This window comes from Pelodiscus sinensis, chromosome 1, assembly GCF_052426305.1.
Source record: "Pelodiscus sinensis isolate ZL-2025 chromosome 1, ASM5242630v1, whole genome shotgun sequence".
Classification (NCBI taxonomy): Eukaryota; Metazoa; Chordata; order Testudines; family Trionychidae; genus Pelodiscus; species Pelodiscus sinensis.
This window is the reverse complement of record NC_143052.1, coordinates 81,877,993-81,898,297: the sequence shown is the minus strand read 5'-3', so window position 1 is coordinate 81,898,297 and position 20,305 is coordinate 81,877,993. Positions and strand designations below refer to the sequence as shown.

At 45.7% G+C, this 20,305-nt stretch overlaps 1 protein-coding gene across 2 annotated transcripts in view; it reads left to right on the top strand.

The window, feature by feature from the left end:
- The window catches only part of UBE2N (ubiquitin conjugating enzyme E2 N), a 34,037-nt gene extending 24,499 nt beyond the window's left edge, over positions 1 to 9,538 (top strand). For both annotated transcript variants that reach the window (XM_075933243.2, XM_075933253.2), the window contains exons 2-4: positions 7,527 to 7,773; positions 7,997 to 8,137; positions 8,844 to 9,538. In XM_075933243.2, the coding sequence (XP_075789358.1) occupies positions 7,527 to 7,773; positions 7,997 to 8,137; positions 8,844 to 8,884 (429 nt within the window). In that variant the 3' untranslated portion in view covers positions 8,885 to 9,538. The remainder of the gene's footprint in view (positions 1 to 7,526; positions 7,774 to 7,996; positions 8,138 to 8,843) is intronic.
- Positions 9,539 to 20,305: the final 10,767 nt, after the last annotated feature.

Here is a 20,305-nt window from a genome sequence, read left to right as displayed (position 1 = left end):
GCGGCTCAAAAGGAGAGGCTTCCCCAGCCGGGGTCATCCCCGAAGGCTAGGGAGCCTAAATGCCTCTGGCGGGGTGCAACTCCTCATTGCGAACCAGCAAGCGATGCTGAGTTGTTATGCTTATAATACTTTGGCAGACCATGGATAAGTTTAAGGATAAATTGCCTGCCGAGACCTGTCAGGAGTTTGCGCCACGACTTCGGAGGGCAGAACCGTTACCCCCACACGGCCCTTCAGGTGTCTGGAATACCTCCAGATGTTCAAACCACAATCCAGGACCTGCCATTTGATGGGAAAGCCTTGTTTTCGGAGCAAACGGACTCCAGGCTCCATATGCTTAAGGACACGAGGTCTACTCTCCGGTATTTGGGGATCCACACGCCGGCCCCTCAGCGTCGTCAGCTGCCCTACAGACAGCAGGGGAGAACGCAGTCCCATGTCCCCTGTGGGGATTACTGGAGACGCCATCCTCGTGCCCCCAGTGGGGGTGTGGGGGCAGTTGCGGGCCTCTTGTCCGCAAGGGGTTGTCGACGTCACCCGAGAGGGGACAACCCCCGTGGGGTTGGTCCAGGCTCCTCCCAGCAGCCCAAGCACCAGTTTTGACAGGCTGCTAGAGAGTCGTGCACCAGCCTCCCACCCTGGCCCCCCGTTTGGGGCCAGGTTATCTCAGTTTGCCCATGCCTGGACAGAAATCACCACCGACCACCACCTCCCCTTTGTCAGAGCGTCCGGCAAGAAGGAACTGAGGTGGGGGAACGTTTGCAGGGGTACTTATGCCTCGCCATGGCGGCGCCACTCCAGGGGGCGCCCTGCTGGCGTTACGGGTACCACTAGGGAAAACGCTCTGGAAGACGCGGTGCACACACCTAATTCAAATGGACATGAACAACACATCTCGAAGAACAACAGTTACAGGTAAGTAACCGTTCTTTTCTACTCCCCGTCTGGCAACTACTACGTTGGGCCACTTCCCCAAACAACTCCTCCCAGTACCTTTCCTCTGATACCTGCTCCTCCAACACACACTTCCTGCCTTGCAGTTCCCAGCTCTCACCCAGACTCCTTTGAGACTCAGCACTTTGGATCACATACTTCTCAACTAATGGAAGAAGAGCCCTTGTAAACCAATCTCAGCTGGTTCTTGATTGGCCACAAGTGGTCTGATTAGCCTGACTCCCTTGTCTCTGCAAAGCTCCTAATTAGCTCCATGTCTTCTAGTTGACCTGATCGTCCAGACTGCTTCTGGAAAATTCCTGCTGGTTCTAGCCAGTTTACCCAGGGAACAGAGACCTACTTAATCTAGGGCTCACATGCTCTCCTTCTAGCACTCTTATATCCCTCTGACCTGACCCTGTCACAGTTAGTTGAGGTCAGCCCCAGGTGGGAGTATAGTACTCATCTTGCCTACCCACATCATGACTTGTAAAAACCAGCTGCCCCTTGAAAATCCTGGTGGAGATTGTAAGAGAGCTAAAGTGAATTAGATGTGACTGGTTAACCGGTAGGGACTGGAGGCTGTCCCTCTTTAATCTGTTACTGTTTAGATTTTATGTTCTTAATGTAAATTAGTTTATTTCTGTTTTTAAACAAATTGGCCATGAATACATAAATACCCTAACACCAAATTTATGAAGTAGCAATAAGTAGGCAGTGCTTTCAGTAGGTGAGTTCCAAGCCTGACTAGTCTCCTTTAGAGCCAATTGGCAAAACGTTGCTGACAAATTGAAGAAAAATCAATTTCATGAACATTTCTGTCAAGTTTCCCACCATTTATATCTATTTACTATCAGCGCTTTATTCTTGTGGATATCAATGTTCCCTATAAGCTGAGTGCTTGGGTGGCTACCTAGTTGATTAGCAGAGCACCTGCAGAGCCAATAGCATGTATTTCTACTGGTGGTGCACCTCTGTACGTCTTGGTGCATGTGACGGGGCGGACAGGCCCCGCACTGATGAGCAGGGGATAGCCCAGGCCCAGCTGGCAGAGAAAGCCCCGCCCCTCTGACCCTGCTGGGCATGCTCCCAACAGTGGCCAGGTATAAAGGCAGAAGGAGCCCGGCAGTCAGGGAGGCCCCAGGGCAAAGGAGGAGACCAGGCCGGGCCAGTGTTCTTGCAGCCGCTGGGACCAGAGTTGCTGCCCGCGCCGGACCCTGACACGGAGGAAGCAGCCGCCAACCCAGAGTGGCAGGAGCACGCCCGCAACCCCGGCAGGTACTGCCTCGGAGGCGAAGGGGCCTGGGGGGAACCAGGGCGTGGTAGGAAGCGGCCCAGGGCAAAGGATACAAAGTTTGGCTCGGCCTGTATCGGCTGGATCCCCCGCCGAGCCGGCAGGAGCCATAGGCCCTGCCTAAAGGGCCCTGGGCTGGGACCCGGTGGAGAGGGAGGGCCCGGGTCCCCCTACCACCCATTTTCCCTTCCCTGGATAAGCGAACCCCGGGCCAGGGGAGGCTTCTCAGAGCGGCTAGGTCTCTAGTACCGTATATGCCCTGATAGAAGGGCCTGGACTTTTACGTCGGGACTTTGGGGTACTGTACAGGCCCGATAGGAGGGGGCCGAGCCCCTTGTCAGAGGCGTACCTCCTGACAGTGCACATAACTTTTTCTATCAGTGTGCAGAATAAAATTTGCTAAGAGGCAACATTGGTGGACATACCAAAGAAAAAAGTGTTCACTTTTTCCTAGAAGAGACAGTTAATGTTATATTTGATACAAAATAAGTAGTAGTCAAAAAATATATTTAGCCAGAAATGAAGGTCATGATTGTTATATAATCTAGCATGAGTTTTTAATAGACTATTTCTTTTTTGTTATATATTTAAGTAACTTAGTGGTGGTGTGTAGATGCTTGTGATTTGGATGCTTTATTTTCCTTCTTGATTGTTTTCTTTTAAAACTTAGTTTAGTTTTTCCCATTTTTTGGTATTACCTGCTTAATCATAGTGGATTGAGTGGTTTTAACTGATTTTAGGATAGAACATCTGTGTTTTCTTTGGGTTGTTTATAATGTTTGTACAGGCAGTCCCCGGGTTACGTACAAGATAGGGACTGTAGGTTTGTTCTTAAGTTGAATCTGTATGTAAGTCGGAACTGGCGTCCAGATTCAGCCGCTGCTGAAACTGACCGCCAGTTCTGACTTACATACAGATTCAACTCAAGAACCCCAAGCGTCCCCAAGTCAGCTGCTGCTGAAACTGATCAGCGGCTGATTCCAGGAAGCCTGGGGCAGAGCAACTCTGCCTCGGGCTTCCTGTAGTCAGCGCTGGTCAGTTTCAGCAGCGGCTGACTTGGGGACGCCTGCGGCAGAGCAGCTGGGGTGCTGCTGGGTTCCTCCAGTAGCACCGCTCCTCGGCGCTACTGGACCAACCAGCAGCGCCCCAGCTGCTCTGCCCCAGGGTCCACAACAAAAGCCTGGTCTGCTGGGGGGGGGGGCACACTAGCTGCGTCCCCCCCCCCCCCCAGCAGACCAGGGACACGGGGAGCAGAGCCGCAGCAGGGTGCCGCGCCTCTGAGGCTTTGCTCGGGCAAAGCCTCAGAGGCGCGGAACCCCGCCGCGGCTGCGGCTTCGCTCCCGGTGTCCCTGGTCTGCTGGAGACAGTCCCCAGCAGACCAGGGGCACCGAGAGCGAAGCCGCAGCAGCGGCGGGTTCCCGCGCTTCTGCAAAGCCTCAGAAGCGTGGGAACCCGCCGCTGCTGTGGCTTTGCTCCCGGTGCCCCTGGTCTGCTGGAGACAGTCTCCAGCAGACCAGGGGCACTGGGAGCAGCTTTTCTCGCCCCGGAGGTCGAGGTGGCGGATCGCTGCCTGCGAGCTCCGGGGCGAGAGAGCCCCGTTCGTAAGTGCGGATCCGACATAAGTCGGATCCGCGTAAGTCGGGGACTGCCTGTACCAGATTTTTGTTTGAGTACTGCTTTACATCTAATTACTGAATGAGATGAGTAAACTATCACTTGCCATCAGTGATTATGGTGCATAATTTTTATCTGATTTTTTTTTTTTAATCTTTCTGATTAATGTAATGCGTTCTTTTTTGGCTCTGAAGAACACGTGTTGAAATGGTAAACATAGCCTTTAAATATTAAATATTACTGTTCTTGTTAATTAGAATATTTTATCTAAAATAGTATTTGGCTGCGTCTCTGTATAGAAAGCATCAACTTTGTTTTGTAATTGTGCTGATTTGTAGTAGTGCCTCTGTCTTTGGGGATATGTTTTGTGGGCACCCTACATAAAATATTTTTATAAATGTCATGGAATGTGCACTGAAAAAACTTTCATTCTTGTAACTGTACAAATTGTTTTTACTATAATTTTCTCTTCCTTATTGGCTGATTTGCATTCTGTCCCTGCTCCCTTATTCCCAGAAGTGGATCTCTGTGAGTCAGCTGTTCATGGCTGATTCAGTTCTAGGAGGGAGTGGGACGGAGCATGAATTGGGGAATTCGTGTTCTCTGAAAGTGCTTAGAGAGGGAGCAGTTGAAAGTGCAGGACTCCAATGCCCCAGTGTGCGAGAGGCACGTGAAAGAGAGGGACAGTCATGCAGTTCACAGGCTGCAGGTGGTACCGCAGGTTGTCCACCATTGCATAAGCATTTGCCTACCACTGCCATTTAAAGGTTTCAGGCTTCTTGGCTCTCATCTCTCTCTTGCTCAGAGCTCTGTCTTTCTCTAGATCAAGGCCTTAGGTTTCCCCATCACTTATCAAGCAGTCTTCACTAAGTTAAAATTAGGGAGATTAGCTAGCATATAATTAAATAATCATGTAATGGCACACTATATTGTGCGGTTACACAACTATTTGATAGTCCCTGGAGGCGGGGCCAGCAGCCAGTGCGCTTCAGCCCACTCCCAGGGTGTTGCCACTCCATGCTGCTGACTCCTCTATCAGAGGGGTGTGGCACCCCAGAGCGAGTGCTGGGGAGAACTGGCTTTTTGACACTTTCCCAGGAAGGAAAGGACTCTTGATTTATTTATACTACCTATTATAGATCAGAGATCCAACTGATAAATAGAGGTACTGTTCACTGGCTCCTGCTCTCTCTCCCCCCCCCCCCCCATGCTGCTTCTGATAGAGAGGCAAGGGGGTAGGGAAATGCATGCTGTAGGGATGTTAAATATCGGTTAATTGAATAGTTGATTAATCTCTTGAATTCTTAGTGGTTAGTTGACTATTCTATAGTCCCTGGGAGGGGCCAGTAGCCTGTGTGCTCCTAACACCACTCCCAAGGAGCCCCCTGCCACTCCACACTGCTGCCTCTGTATCAGTGGCAGCAGTTTGGGATGGCAGGTGGGAACTGATCCGCGAGGGGAGTCAGTTTAAAAACCAATTCCCTGCACAGATCAGCTGCCTACAGGGTGGGGTGACAGCAGCCCTATCTGGGGGGCAGGGCATGAGCCAGAACTGAGCCTGCCCACCTGGTTCCTAATGCCCTTTAAATGCAGAGCTGCAGCAGTGGTAGGTCCCGGACCTAATGCAAGCTGGGACTGAACTGGGCTGCTGACCAGCCCGCTAAAAAATGTACTGGGGGAGGGAGAGGGCACGGGAAGAAATGTGTGTAGTCTATAGCATTAACTGATAAGCTTTTACTTACTGGTTAATCGGCTAATCAACTACACAATTACATCCCTAGCATGTAGTCAGTAAGATTAATTGATAAGCCTAGGTTTATTGGTTAATCGTATAGTCTTGTACACGCTGACATCCCTAGTTAAAGTACACTTAATTTTAGGGTAAAAACATTACCTAGAAAACAATGAAAGTTCCTAAACACAAGCTAAAAGCTTAGCAGATGTCATGTCCCCTCTCTCCTCCACCTCTCCCACCCCCCACAAAGGGCTCTGGTAGATGTCAGTCTATCAGACCTCTCAGCTTAGTCTTCCTAGTGCAGGAGCCAGTTGATATCAGGTATCAGATCCAGAACCCTCTGGACAGTACTTCTGTTTATAGAATCATAGAACACTAGAACTGGAAGGGACCTTGAGAGGTCATCGAGTCCAGTTCCCTGTCCACATGGCAGGACCAAGCACTGTCTAGATCATCCCTGATAGATGTCCATCTGCTCTTAAATATCGCCAGAGATGAAGATTCCACAACCTCCGTAGGCAACTTGTCCCAGTATATAGAATCAGATCAGTTTGAGCTTTTGATATCTGATCTAGAACAGGTAATATAAATACATCAAGGGTCGTTTCCTTCCTTGGAAAATGTCAAAAAGCTATTTTTTGTATTGATTGCCCCTTAACTGGAACTCCTTCCACAGGTTTTTATGTTTTAAATGTAAAATAAAGATGTTGCATGTGTTTGCAATATCTGCAATAGCAACAAAAGTAGATTAAAAGTACTTTTAAACACAAGGGTAGATTTCTTTTTAAATTGATATCTTATAATATATTTTAGTAACGTGCTTTTGTGTGAGAGTCCATTTGTTCAAGAACGTTTCCTAAACAGTAAGAGCTAGGACCTCTAAATTTGGTATGCAGCTTCCTCTTACAACTTAAAGCAAGGTCAGGGTTTGGTTGTGCCAGGAAACTGGAATGTGCCTGGAGTTAGATTTTTTGATATAATGGAAAGGAACACTTTTGATAGGAGGGACAGTTATACTGCAGAATGACCACAGACTGGCAGCAAGTGGCCAGAGATGGGGATTGGGACAGCTATAACCCCATTGGGCAGGATGGAGAAAAGGACAGCTATCTACGATATATTTCAGAGAGTTTGTATGTCTGTTCACTAGCCAGGGGACATATACCCCTCCCCAGTTGTGGCTGCAATAACTGTGGACAAGCGCTTCTCACCTGGCCCCTAGGTGCTGTGTTGCTTTTTTCATTAATACAGGCTCCTAGGTGCTGTGTTGCTTTTTTCATTAATACAGAAGAATGGAATTGTGCGAGTTTTTATTCTATCTTAAATTTGATTTATGGCTGTGAATGCATTGCACAGATTTTTTTTTAAATTGAATCATTGGAAAGTCCTCTCATTACCACATAGGACACCTCAAACATTGCATATGAAATTGTTCTTCAGTCTGGTTCTCAGTCTGTTAGGTGTTATTGTGAAGTTCGTAGAGGGAAGCACTTTTCTGAACGTCATGGTGGTGGGATTTTTCTCGGAGTGTTCTCTGTAGCCGTGCACCAGGTTCATCAATTCTGAAGCCAGACTGGACCATTGTGATAGTCTAATCGGACCTCTTTTAAGTACAGGCCATAGCATTTCCTCAAAATAAATCCTAGAATAGATCTTTTAGAAAAATATTCACCCAACATAAAAGTTGTCTGATGCAGAATCCACCACAATGCTTGGTAAATTGTGCCAGTAATTATTCTCTTGCCTAATTTCCATATTGAATTTGTCTTGCTCTTGTCTGTGATTTTTTTTTCTTTTTATTCTTCATCTATGAGACGTTATTGTCTGTGGATTTTCATGAATATGTTTAAAATGAATGTTTGTTATCCTGGTACAAACTTTGTCTAAATGTTTGCTGTGTTTTAAATAGTTTGCCTTTTTTACACTGACTCCCTCCTCCTCCTCCTCCAGGAAACCCAGCGCTTGCTGGCAGAACCAGTCCCTGGGATAAAAGCAGAGCCAGATGAGAGCAACGCACGTTATTTTCATGTGGTCATTGCAGGTCCACAGGATTCTCCCTTTGAGGGTGGGACATTTAAACTTGAACTATTCCTTCCAGAAGAATATCCAATGGCAGCTCCTAAAGTACGTTTCATGACCAAAATTTATCACCCTAATGTAGACAAGTTGGGAAGAATATGTTTAGATATTTTGAAAGGTAAGTTTTATCCTTTCCAATAAATACATTTCTTTTCATTCATCCCAAGTGGGGACAATAGATACCTGTAATCCTTTAAACATCTAAGTTATGGGTGGCTTTTTGTTTTGGCTTACTCAAAAGAATGCCTTAAATGGCTTTAATTTGAAAGGAAAGCACATTAAATCTGGGGGTGGTAATAAAGAGTATGGTGTTTCATGCTACTGTAAATCTGTTTCTTCAGATAAATGGTCCCCAGCTTTGCAGATCCGTACAGTTCTGCTATCAATCCAGGCTTTGCTAAGCGCTCCCAATCCAGACGATCCGCTAGCAAATGATGTAGCAGAGCAGTGGAAGACCAATGAAGCCCAAGCCATAGAAACAGGTAGTGTATCATGCAAGCTGCTCCTTATGTATTTGTGTGAAATTTTGATGAAAACTAAATTACTAATGCCTTTTTATTTTGGGACTGAATTTTGAAACATGACCCTCTGGTTTTGTGCCTATGACTCACATGCATAATTGTTTGCTTGTGCATTTGACATCCAAGTACTTGATTGCAGGTGCAGAATCAGAGCCAGAGAGTTGTGGTTTGTCTTTTCTGAGGATCCACTTAGACTGCATGTTTTACACTGCTAAAGGTGCAAGAGTATTGGACTGAACTCATTACTTTATGTCCATTCCTGGTACATTGGAAGAGATTTTTTGAAAATAAATTGCAGTTTAGTTTCACAGAGCTCTGCACAGCATCTCTATCTCTACTTCTCTTTCAGGCTCTAATAGAATGTAGTTTTTGTGATGAGAGGATAAACAGGGTACATTATGCCTACTCATTATAGGATCCACTGCAGCCAGGACATCTGTTCCCATTGGCATCTGTTTCTATGGATCCTGTTGGCTTGGATTGTGACTAACATTCCACAGCTAACATGGTAGTATTTGTGAAACAGTAAAATAAAACTTAATTTAAAAAATTGAGATGCCTCTGCTTAATGGGATCTTCTAATCCAAAAGTTTGGGAAATGGAGTATATTGAAATGAATAAAATTAAATTTAATGCGCTTAAAGTATGCATCTTTTTTTCTTTGCAGCCAGAGCATGGACTAGGCTATATGCCATGAATAATATTTAAATTCACTCTGAACATCAAGTGTGCATCACTTCTCCTGTTCTGCCAAGACCTCTTCTTTTTTGTTTTGTTTTTTGTTTGCATTTAATGGACACAGTCTTAGAAACATTACAGAATAAAAACCCAGACATTTTCAGTCCTTTGGTGATTAAATGCACATTAGCAAATCTGTGTCTTGTCCTAATTCACTGTTGTAACGCATGAGCAGAGGCTAGAAGTATCATCAGGATTGTTGTGAAATTGTTTAAAAGCAGTAGCTCATCTGCTTTTAATCATTTTTTTTCCATCATGGTTTAAGTATAAGCACTGTGAATGAAGGTAGTCAGGGTTAGCTGAGGATTTTGTTTTAATTTTGTGAGCTCCTCTTCCTTTTTTTTATGGTGATGCTAATTGCATTGGCTAAAGCAGCTAACCAGTTACACTTTAGGATATGCCCTCTAGCCAAGTCTAACTTAGACATTGTAGATGGACAAGCTTGATTGTTTGAACAAAAATGGGAACATTAAACATCCATCACCTTCACTAATTACATTGTGATTCTGCTGTCAAGTGTAGAAACCGCCTTTCAAGGAAAAGCTTGTGACCATTTTGTATGGCTTGTCTGGAAAATCTTCTGTAAATCTTTTATGTTTTAGTAAAATATTTTTTGTTATTCTACTTCGCTGTTGTACAGTTTATTTTGCTGTGGTTTTCATTTCTCTACTGTGACAATTGTATTTAAAAAATTGAAATCAGAACAGAAGAATGTTTTCTCCAGTCTGACAGGTTAAATAGTAAGAGTAAGAATTTGCAATTTCCCTTACTCTTGCTGCTGATTTGTATTACTAGCCCATATAGTAGGTAACAGCCCATGCCACTGAATATTCCTAAATTGGCCAATACAAAATTGATGGAGGCTTACCCAGTTACTGCTGTCATTTGCTGTTAATGTACGACTTCAGTGTTTTGTGCTGAGTATCAGGTATTATAGGCATTCTCTTTAATTCTAACTCATGTCTCCAAAAAGGCATATAAAATACCAGTGTACAGTACAACTGCTTAACAAACTAGTCTGTCGATATTTGCTAAGCCACTTTCAAATAGCCCCATTTACCATTGATCTTTCTTACAAGCCTAATTAAGCTAACTTATCACTAGAAAGGTTTCTTCATTTGGAAGCAGTAAATAGCTTTTTGCTTCTTTGCTCTTACGTTTATATATTTATGTCTTTTGGAAGCCCATTTTAATCTCTTCAGTGCAACTTTGTATCCTTTTAAATGCTCTTTTACTAGTTGCTCTCCACCTCCCCACAAAACTCCAGTAATGTTTTCTGATCTCTAAGCTTTCTATGTGTCCAATTTAAACTGTATAAATGACAGCCTGCAAGTGGGAATGTATATCTATCTTGCAATTCACAGTGATGGTTATGTAGCCTGTTGGTATTTTCTGCCTCCCACACTCCTATTCTAGTGTCATCTGGAGTTTCTATAGAATGTGGTGTATTTATTGTGCTCTTATGTAAGATGAAGATTATCTATTAAAATTACATTTTCAACATACTAATGCTCAGTGACTGGTAACTGGTATTGTCCCTCAAAGTGCATTGCATAGTAACACATTAAAGCTTGGTTCAGAATAATCTAGTTCAGCACAAGATTAAGACACTTAAAGCCAGGTTTAAATCTAGATTTCCATATTGGATGTAGTTTGGCTCACATTTGTGATGTACAGCAGATTTTAGGCTTATTTAGGTTGAATAGGCCTCTTTGCTGTAACTAACAACCCCCTATGTGGTGATCAGATGAACATTTGTGCAGATTAGTTTGTGAAGTTCTCTTGGTTGTTTGTTGAGTGACTGTAGTTAATTAAGCATACATGTACTCTTAATTTTACTGTAACTAACTCTGCATTCATGTCTTCTGAATTCTAAAATGCATCTAAAGATACTCAACCCTTTAATACTACTGTTCCCATGTACCAATTGATGCCTTTATTAGCATACTTTGAATATGTAACTAAATGGAAAAAGTACTCCACCAGTCAAACCATGGTACAGAAATGGTGTGCAGTACATTTCATTGTGTATATAGAGGAGCCAATGTATACCAGGTTTTTCAAGTATCTACTGGTTAGTGTTGAATAGCTTCGCTACTTCCTTTTTCTCTGTGCAGTTAGACAATGTAAATGTGTGGGTAAATAGCTGATGCATCTACAGATGTAAGATGTTTAGAAGGACTTGTCCTTAAATGCTTATTAAAAAAAAAAAAAATTTAGATGCTAAAAACTTTTTGTGGCATAACTTCAGTGCTAACCATGGCCATAAGAATCCGGAACTGTGGACTTAAACTCCAAAATAAATTCAAGTAAAGTAAGATCTATGAAAATATTACTTTATATTATGAGAGTCACTTAACATCTGAACCTTGTGCTTTTTTTAATGAAGTTTAAAATGAAACATCAGATATTTTCTGCCTTGTAGCAAGTTATGCTTGCAGATATGACTCCCTGGCTCATATTTGAGAGTGTGAAGTTCTTAGCTCATCTGTACAGTTGCCTGAATTATCTGAAACCAGAATAACAAAATTCTATTTTTCAAATAGTGATTGAAGATGCCCTGATATTTGTCTTATCTAATGCTCAAACATGACTTCTAGAATCATAATTTTCCACCACGTACAAGTATGGTTTGCCTTACCATGAGCACATTAGAATTTTTAATCTTTACTGAATTCTTCAGTATAAGTATTTCCTTTCATACTTTTCCTTTAGTACTATTGGTGCTAAGAGCTAACTGGCCTGAAAGCCTGAACAGGAGTCAAAGCTGTGTTTTTCCATATTAATTTATGGTTGTGTACGTAGAAGACAAAATTGTAAACCAGACCCTACATTTTAATTTTTTTCACAATATCTAACTTTAGGTCAAGGAAATACACTGGAAGGTTCTTTGTTCTTGCATTTAACATTCTGAAATCTGAACGGTCATTTTTAAACATTTAGCCATGATTTTACATGGAAATGAGGTGGTGTATCTATCCCTTAGAACAACAGACAGAATAAATGACTTGACTATTAGGTAACTTCTGTAGCCTAAAACAGTGAAGTGTTGCTTTTATAGCTTTCAAGAAAGCGTATCTCCAACACATGGTTACTTTAAACGTCTTAATGGAATAGTTCAATTGAAAGTTGTGAAATTTCCCTCAATTTATGTATGTTCCTACTTGGAATTATTTTGAGGGGTACTTTAAAATGAAAATGTCTGTTATAAACAACCTGTCATGACTGTAATGTAATGGACACTTTAAATAAAAGGACGAGTGGATTATTCATCACATATACATTGAGCATCATTTAAAAAGAAAGTGGTCCCTTTTGTCGTATGACCATGGTATTGTTCAGTTTCAGTGGTCTTTAAATAATGTCTGTGCAAAATTAGAAAATAAAGTTTGACAAATTTTTAAGTCCTCCATAACTCTTGTTTTCCATTCATTGCTGGTTTCTAATGGGGAGAAAAGTAAACTATTCTGGCCACGGTCTCTCAGCCAAAGACGACTCAAGTTTCCTTTGGCCTTGAAAGGCTATTTTCTGGTTTCTTGCAAAATATAGGAGTTTTAAAAGCCTGGATCTTTTACATGGAGACTAATGATTTTGGAGGTGTAATTAAATTATTCAGCTAACATTCCTAATTGCTTATTGTAAAAATGTTTACAACACTTCTGAAACACTAAGTTAATATCATATGAGTCTGCTACAGGTAAACATTTTGATAGCTTGAATCCAAGATTCTTATAAATCACTTAAGCTATAACACTGAAATTTTCTTCTACTGTTGTATGCTTGTTTGATGCTGCATCATCTATAGGAAGTAATAACCTGGACTTACGTGGAATAATTGAGTACAAATGAAGTCTGCTTTACTTATTCCAAACATTGAATGAGCATGAACTATGCCTCCTGACTTTGAGGAGTAAAAAAGTCTTATTTTAGAACACAACTACTTTGGTAATATGCATTAGCAAAGCTTGTTTTGTTAGCAAGAAGTTGTCCTTTTTGATTAGCTATGTATCATACTACAGGAGGCAGTCAGACTGTCCCCCTCAACCTTTCTTTAAGCTTGTGAATTTCAAAAAAGCACTGTTTGCTAGCAAAACAGATGTGTACAACATGAAAACTAGTGGGAGGGGGGAGTAAAAATATGAAGTGAAGGACATCACTGGAAGATGATGAATCTCTAATTGTGAGTGTAGCACTGATATAGAATTGTTCCAGAACATGCATGTTAAGGCAACTTTCTTTACTCTGGGCAGAATACTGTCCGAGTCCCTCCTGAGGCTGTTATGGGGTGGCCAATCCATTAGAAATGAAGAGCCAAAATAATGGTGGATAGAATGTGAAGATCCATGTGGGGGAGAGGGAAGAGTTGAGGGGGGGGAAAAACACATGCTTGAGGGAAAATAAGTGCTGGTACATGGTCCCAGGACATACCATCACAAAAAAAGCACTGGGAAGGGATGAGAGGTGCAGGAGGAAGCAGAGAAGAGGATGCTGGCTCAGGGAGGAGACTCCAGGCTGGAGAGTGTTGGGGTGCTGAGCAAGCTGCAGGCTTATGGCTGTGAAGGTGCAGGAGTTTGGGCTCGGAGTATGATGGGTTCAGGACACAGATTTGCAGTGTGTGGATGGTGCAGAAGTGTTGTGGCAGAAGCCTGGGGGATGAGAGGCTCACAGGACGGGCTTCCAGTGTATGATGGGCTCAGGTTTGGAGTCTGGTGGGGGGAGGGGGGGTGCAGGAGTGTTATGATGCTGTGGCCAGATGGGGGGTTAGCCCCAATTGGGGCTTGTTGGCCAGACTTCATTTTTTAAATGTCAAATAAAATGTTTGTGTTGTCTTTATGAGCAGGGGTCACTGACCCATAGAAAAGTCAATCGGGGCCACACAAGTGAGAGGCAAAAAACCAACTACTGCTCCAAAAAAAAAAACAAGCCTTGCTAATGTGGCCCCAATTGTGCTGGTGGGGACAGAGTGCTGGGGCAGGTGCCAGGGTAGGGTATGCTTGGGAGGAAGGGACAGAGATAACGGGCCCAGTACCTGGGGATCCTGGGTCTTGGGAAGCTTGCTGGCTGCTCTTTCCCTCCCCCAGGTTCCCCCCCAACCCAATCTGCCCCTCCTTCCCTTCCCCAGAGCTGCTGCTACAGCTGCATGTCTCCCCCCACGTGCTGCAGCCAGTTTTGAGTATGAGCTGGCTGGGGATGCTATGTACACCCCCCCCCCAACCCAATCCCCCTCCCTTTTCCCTAGAGCCAGACACCTCCCCTCCCAGCTCTAATCCAATCCCCCTCCCAACCTTATGCTTGGGTCCCAGACCTGCTGATATTGCCACCACAGCTACCACCAGTGCATTCCCCCCCATCCACTTCCCCTCCCCTTCTCCGGAGCCAGGCATCTCTCCGCCCCACCTTCTGCCCAGGTGCTGCTGCCTGCACTCAGTGGCCAGCTGCTAGCACATGCAGACTGAGATGCTGTGCGCAACCCAGCCTGCACATGCAGGATATGATGTGTGCTGGGGGCCATGAGCAGAATGGCACAGGCCACATGTGACTCTCAGCAGCTTGGCTGAGAGAGCATGAGCAGTTCCAGGTTCAGTTCCAGTTCTGCCAGGAGCCACATGTGGCTCACAAGCCCTGGGTTGGCCACCACTGCTGTAGCTAGTCCAGAACCATCCTGCTTGTTGCATTGGCTTTACTATAAAGCCCATTGGTGCCCAATGTATTATGCACTGTAGTAGCAGAAACAACCAGCTTATTGCTTAGCCAATTCTTCCCCTCCAGGTGATAAAACCTTTTTGCTAGTGTCCCATGCCTACTTCAGTGCATTTTAGTACACATCTGTGCTATGAAGAAAATAAGCATTTGTCCTAATATTCCATCAAAGCAAAAGAACTACTGTGACTAACACCAAAAACCTCAGCTACTGTAGACATGAGCCTACCACCTCTGAAGGTAGGTCTGCCTTTCCCTTATGTATTCAGGAGCCTACACATTAGGGCTATGTCTACATTGGCCCCTTTTCCGGAAGGGGCATGCTAATTTTACAGGTCGTAATAGGGAAATCCGCAGGGGGATTTAAATATCCCCCGCGGCATTTAAATAAAGATGTCTGCCGCTTTTTTCCGGCTTTTAGAAAAGCCGGAAAAGAGTGTCTACACTGGCCCCGATCCTCCAGAAAAAAAGCCTTTTTCCGGAGGATCTTATTCCTACTTCAAAGTAGGAATAAGATCCTCCGGAAAAGGGCTTTTTTTTCCCCGGAGGATCGGGGCCAGTGCAGACACTCTTTTCCGGCTTTTCTAAAAGCTGGAAAAAAGCAGCGGACATCTTTATTTAAATGCCACGGGAGATATTTAAATCCCCCACGGATTTCCCTACTACGACCTGTAAAATTAGCATGCCCCTTCCGGAAAAGGGGCCAATGTAGACGTAGCCTAGCAGCCTGGTGAAGGATGACCTAAGCTAGAGGCAAGCAACTGTTTAGCAAAGCATGTGTGGTGTCCCTATGACAGTGGTCACCAACCCGTAAATCAGGATCTACCCGCAGATCTTGGTGTTCCTGACTGGTTCATCCAGGAAGCTCTCAAACGCTGGCTGTCCAGTTGTCCCCCTGCCCCCAAACTTTTCAGAGCTTGCACCCTGAAACTACTCCTAGACCCCAATCCCCCACCATGGGCTAAACATGAAACCCCTCCCTTGCTCCAAACTCCTTGGTTCAAGCCCAAAGCCTGCACTCCAACCCCTTCCCCAGGCTGATGAAAGTGAGAGACTATGGGAGGAAAGGGGATGGAGTGAGCAGGGTGAGGCCTCAGAGATGGTGTGGAACAGGGGCAGGGCCTCAAAGAAGGGATGGGAAGGAAGCAGGGCTAGGGTATTGGGGTTTCAGGTAGATCTTATATTGCACTTCACTTTTTCAATTTATCTTGTGGTTAAAAAGGTTGAAGACCTGTGCCTTATAGGATCAAGAGCTTGACGAGAGGAATTTATTATGCAGCTAACCCCTAGGGCAGGGCAAAGCAAGCTGAATATTTTACACCCTTAACCACTGCCTCCTTCAGGTAATGCAACTGGCACAAGGGGAAATGTTTAGAAACATTACTGATGGTGACTAACTGTAGAACAGTTGGTCGTTGCCCTCCACATCTTTATGTTGCTGAACCATCTACTTTCACAAGCAGTAGTACAGTTCGATTCCATTTCTTCTGAAAGTTGCCCTATTTCTACAAAAGCTAAGAAATAGGTGAGAACTATCCGAAAGTGACAGCCCCCCTACAGCAAAAGCAGTTTAGATTGCAGCAACCAGGGTGTTTAATACCATTCCTGCTGCTTTTCAAGTTTGAACTAGTTCTTTCCCTCAGGGGTAATGAACACTTCACTGGTGTCCTTGACCAAACCTGGCAGCATTCTTGTCCTCTTACTTCCAAAAAAAAAGCCACAACCCCTAGCTGAGAGCATTAGTGAAGTTGGTCATGTTTCTTCCCCTCCAAGTATTGCACTGAATAGGGGACTGCACTGTGAATGTGGCTTTGATGCCTGGGTGATAGACTATACACAGGCATAATATTAAAAAGCCTGCTAGGTGCCATTCCCCTCTAAGGCCTTGTTTACACTCTGCAACTTTTAGTGTTGCTAAAGTTCAGACAGCGTAGCTTCACCAGTTTTGACAATACGTCCACCCACATTGAAATACAGATTAGGCCTTGTCACCAGCACAACTAAAAATGCTGTAGTACAGGACCAGCTTGTCCAACTGAAGTCTGAGGAAACACTGTCTTAGATGTCCAACTATATAAACATCACTTCATGTGGTGATTGAATGCACCAGGAGTAGCAACTGAAACAGAGTAGAACACTCTTAAGCTTCCAGATAATCAAACAGACCAAAATGGTACAACAACTGCTTAAGACCACTGACTAGCCATCTTATTACAAGGCAATCAGGCCCAGGGCCCTGCTTCAGAGAGCCTCAAACCCCCACACAAATATTAGCATACTCCTACCAGAAAACTTCCCCAGTTAGTACCACTTTTGGCAGAAAGCTCTTTAGTCTGAATGCGACAGGATTGACTACAACTGAGTGGCTTGCCTAGTAGACAACAGTAGGGAGAGGCAAACGTGGCATGATTCACAGCTAGTCCTTGCCCTTTCATGTTCCCAGCCTTGCCCAAATTGGGGAGATGGGAAGAGTCAAGGAAAACTTAACAGCAATTTTCCTTTTACTTACAGTCTCAAATACGCATGGTGCTTAAGAACCCACATTTGCAAATGGGTGCAACGTTCCTAGATCCTTTCCAACACTAGGCTTTGTCTCCACTTTTCCATTTTAAGCACTGCTACAGCTGTGCTTTAAACTGTTAAGTATGACCATGGCATGAGGGATATGGGAGATCTCCCAGCACTATGTAAACCATCTCCACATGGGAAGTAGCAAACAACATTCTATCCTGGTTCACACTGGTGCTTTACTGCACTAACTTGCTGTGCATGTGTTTCAACCCCGATAAGCCAGAAATTTGAGTGCCAGCAGACATGGTCTACTTTTAGTAGAAGGCCATTCTACATAACTTCCCAGCTCCCAGAACTTCTTGCAGAAAAGAAAAGAAAGGAATGAAATGGTTTGACACTAACCTATATGGTGCTCAGCCCTGCATGCAGAAGCACTGCACTGTTTGCTGAGTTCCTTGCATGAGACACTTGTGGGAAGAATAATTCATATGAATTTAGTTAAGATTTCCTCTTATGGTACAAGCCAGGGGTTCCCAAACTTTTTGACATGGGGACCAGTAAATCCATTCACAAGCATTCAGAGGACTGGTAACTTTCATTTCATATTCATTAAGCAAATTAATATGCAAACATTGTTTTTGGTCCTCCCAAAGCCCCCAGTGCCAGCTTTAGCAAAGCTTTTGATATGGCCATTCACAATATTCTTACCAGCAAGTTAAGGGAACATGGATTGGATAAAAGGACTGTAAGATGGACAGAAAGCTGGCTAGACCAGGGTTTCCCAAACTTTTACTTTAGTTGGAACCTGGGTTTTTTTTTTTCCAGTACAGGCAGTCCCCGGGTTACATACAAGATAGGGACTGTAGGTTTGTTCTTAAGTTGAATTTGTATGTAAGTCGGAACTGGTACATATTGTAGGGCCATGGTCCCCAACCCGGTGCCCGCGGGCGCCATGGCGCCCGCCGGGCTCTTTACATGCGCCCGCGGAGCAATCTGAGCTGGCAGGTGCCAGCCCCAGGGGCACCGCGCGTACCCTTGCCAGCTCTGGCACCGGCCTTGGCCCCGCTCCCGGGGGCACCATGTGTGCCCTGGCTGCAGCCCCGGTCCCGGCCCCACGGCGCTTACAGGGGGAGCGCCGGCCCTGGGCGCGCGGCGCTTACGGGGGGGGGGGGGCGCGCCGGCCCCGGGCGCGCAGCGCTTGCCAGGGGGCACCTTCCCCGGGCGCGCGGCTATGGGGGGGGCCCCTGCCCCCAGGACATGCAGCTGGTGGGGCCGCCCCCGGGCAGGCAAGTGTCCCCGCCCCCTGACAGGCAAACGGCCACGGCCCCTGGCGCCCGCCAACCTGAAAAGGTTGGGGACCACTGTTGTAGGGGAAACTCTAGCCAAACATTTCTCCAGAGCTCAGTTTTATTCTCCCACACCTCACTTCCCTCAGTCCTTTATTCTCAAGCTGAGGTGTCTGCTGAGAAAAGCCGCTCCGCGTCTCCCTGGTCTGCTGGGGGGGGAACGCACTAGCTTCGCATCTCCCTGGTCTGCTGCAGGGAAGCAGCTAGTGCGGGGTTGCCTCACCCCATCTGTAAGTAGGGATCTGATGTAACCCGGATCCATGTAACCCAGGAACTGCCTGTACTGTTTTCCCAGCCCCAAAAAATAAAATCACAAAAAAAGAATGAAAAATGAGTAAGTTTTCATTGTTTCACTCGCTGCATCCTCCACCCAACCTGAGCCAGGGTCTGGGGGACCCAGCGCCACACAGGCACTCCAGGAGGCAGAAGCAGATTGGGGGTAGGGTATCTGGCTAGGAGAGAGAGTGCTACGAGGGGCAGGGTTGCCAGGTGTTTAGTTTTGAACCAGACAGTCTGGTATTTGAGGGTTCTCTCTAGAAACAAATTGAGAAAATACCACATATAAAATGTCTTATTTTCTAATTAGGTACGTTTTATGTGTATCAGTTTATAGTTGCCAACTTCCTGACTGGTCAACACATGCTGCGTGTGTCCATCAGCCAGACAGTTCGCAACTACTTGGGGATGGCAAAATGGAATCTAGGAGGCCAGACTCCTTCATGCTTCGCCCGACCATGCACTGGACAGGTAGCGCCCCAGGATTTGCATGTGCCCAGATCAGTCCCACTCCCCACTGGCAGAGTCTCTTCCCCCTGCTCTCCCTCTCCCCCCTCCCTCCAACCCTCTGCCAGACTGGCAATTCTCCCCCACTTCTCCTAGTCTGCTCCGGCCAGCCCTGCTTCCTCCCGTTGGTTCTCTCCACCTGCCCCCATCTTTTCCAGCCAGCCCCACAGCCCCCCGCCCTCCTGGGGCCAGCCCTGCTTCTGCCAGAAGAACCAGCATAATCCAGCAAAACCCTGCACCACTACCTCGTGTCTTGAAAAGGGCTCATTTATTTTCAGAAAGCCCACACCATCTTTGGAATTTATCCATATTCTCATTCTGGATGGTGAAAGCACCAGGTTCTCTCCATTCTGACACATTATAGTGCCTTTAAACCTCACTGTCAGCAGTGGGGATATTTAAAATGCACCGCTTTTACATTTTTATTCAAGAACTGCGTGTGCCCCTGAACTGTCCTACTCCCCACTGGCCAATTCTTCCCCCCCTTCCCTCTCCAACTTCTCCCTCACTCTCCCCCCTCCCCCATGGCAGGCCCTGCTGGCCCTGCTTCTGCTGGTCTGTTCTCTCCACCCCTACCCACCTTTCCCAGCCAGGCCCACTGCTGCCCCCCCACCCCCAAACCAGCCCTGCTTCTGCCAGCCCTGCTTCCACGGGCCGGTTTCCCTCCCTATCTCCCCCAGGCAGCTCCACTGCCCCAACCCTGATTCCCTGCAGCCCATATCCAACACCCCCCCTTCCCCCCAGCCAGCAATAAGAGCTCACCTGGTAATCCTCACTATGGCTCTGCTAGGAGCCTGAAACATACAGCTGTATCCACCCATCCCAGCTGAGGGCTTGGGGGACCTGGCACTGCATGGGCAGTCCAGGAGCCCGGAACACCATGGGAGCCACGCTGAGGCCCGGTATTTTCTTCCCATGGCCCATAGTTTAGGAAACACTGGTACAAACAATTATAACATGAGGCAGAGAACTCAAAGTCCTAAACTGTAGCACTAGTTTGGCTTCATGTCTACATGGTAGACTAGAGCAACAAAATGTGAGTGATCTGGAT